Source organism: Belonocnema kinseyi, chromosome 1 (assembly GCF_010883055.1).
Source record: "Belonocnema kinseyi isolate 2016_QV_RU_SX_M_011 chromosome 1, B_treatae_v1, whole genome shotgun sequence".
In the NCBI taxonomy this organism is placed as follows: domain Eukaryota; kingdom Metazoa; phylum Arthropoda; class Insecta; order Hymenoptera; family Cynipidae; genus Belonocnema; species Belonocnema kinseyi.
The window spans coordinates 21,300,388-21,301,038 of record NC_046657.1 but is presented as its reverse complement, the minus strand read 5'-3'; the positions used below and the strand labels follow the sequence as shown (position 1 = coordinate 21,301,038).

At 24.3% G+C, this 651-nt stretch overlaps 1 protein-coding gene across 3 annotated transcripts in view; it reads right to left on the bottom strand.

Annotated features, from left to right (window-relative positions):
- The window catches only part of LOC117168143 (adenosine kinase 2-like), a 72,968-nt gene continuing 72,317 nt past the window's right edge, over nucleotides 1-651 (bottom strand). For all 3 annotated transcript variants that reach the window (XM_033353580.1, XM_033353572.1, XM_033353567.1), the window contains one exon: nucleotides 1-207. In XM_033353580.1, coding sequence (XP_033209471.1) covers nucleotides 80-207 — 128 coding nt within the window. In that variant the 3' untranslated portion in view covers nucleotides 1-79. The remainder of the gene's footprint in view (nucleotides 208-651) is intronic.

Below are 651 nucleotides of genomic sequence, written 5' to 3'. Positions count from 1 at the left end.
TTTTTTTACTTTTTTCTCTCAAGTTTTAAGTACAATTTATATTATTTTTCGCTACGTTTCATTCGCTCGCTGGTCTTTGTCACGCAGCGAAATTTGGTTTTCCTTCGTAAGTACATCCGGATCTCTGGACGATTTGGGTCGCTGCCCAAATTCCACATTTTATGCAGGTTTCTAAACTCCTGTCTTGAATATATTGAGCCAAAAACCCTGGGAAAAAAAGTAATTGAAACAAAAAATCAATCAAACCCTTAGTTTCCCAGATATCTCAGATTTTTTTGCGTATAATTTTTCATAGTACTATATTAAATTCAATTTAAACAGCTTCAAATATATAACTTTTTAATAAAATAATTGAATTTTCAACTAGATAAATTTTTAAACAAATAGTTGAATTTTAAACTGAAAAATGTCAGTTTTCAACAAAAAAAATGGAATAGTTAAATTTACAGATAAAAAAATTAAGTTTCCAAAGATAAAATTTAAAACCAAAATGATGAAGTTTTAACTAAAATAATAAATATTTAACTGTAAAAGGTTAATTTAAAAATTTATATAAATTTTTGACAATATTTCAATAATATAATTGAATTTTCAACAAAATAGATAAATGTTTAAACAAATATTTGTATTTTCAACCAAAAAGATTCATTT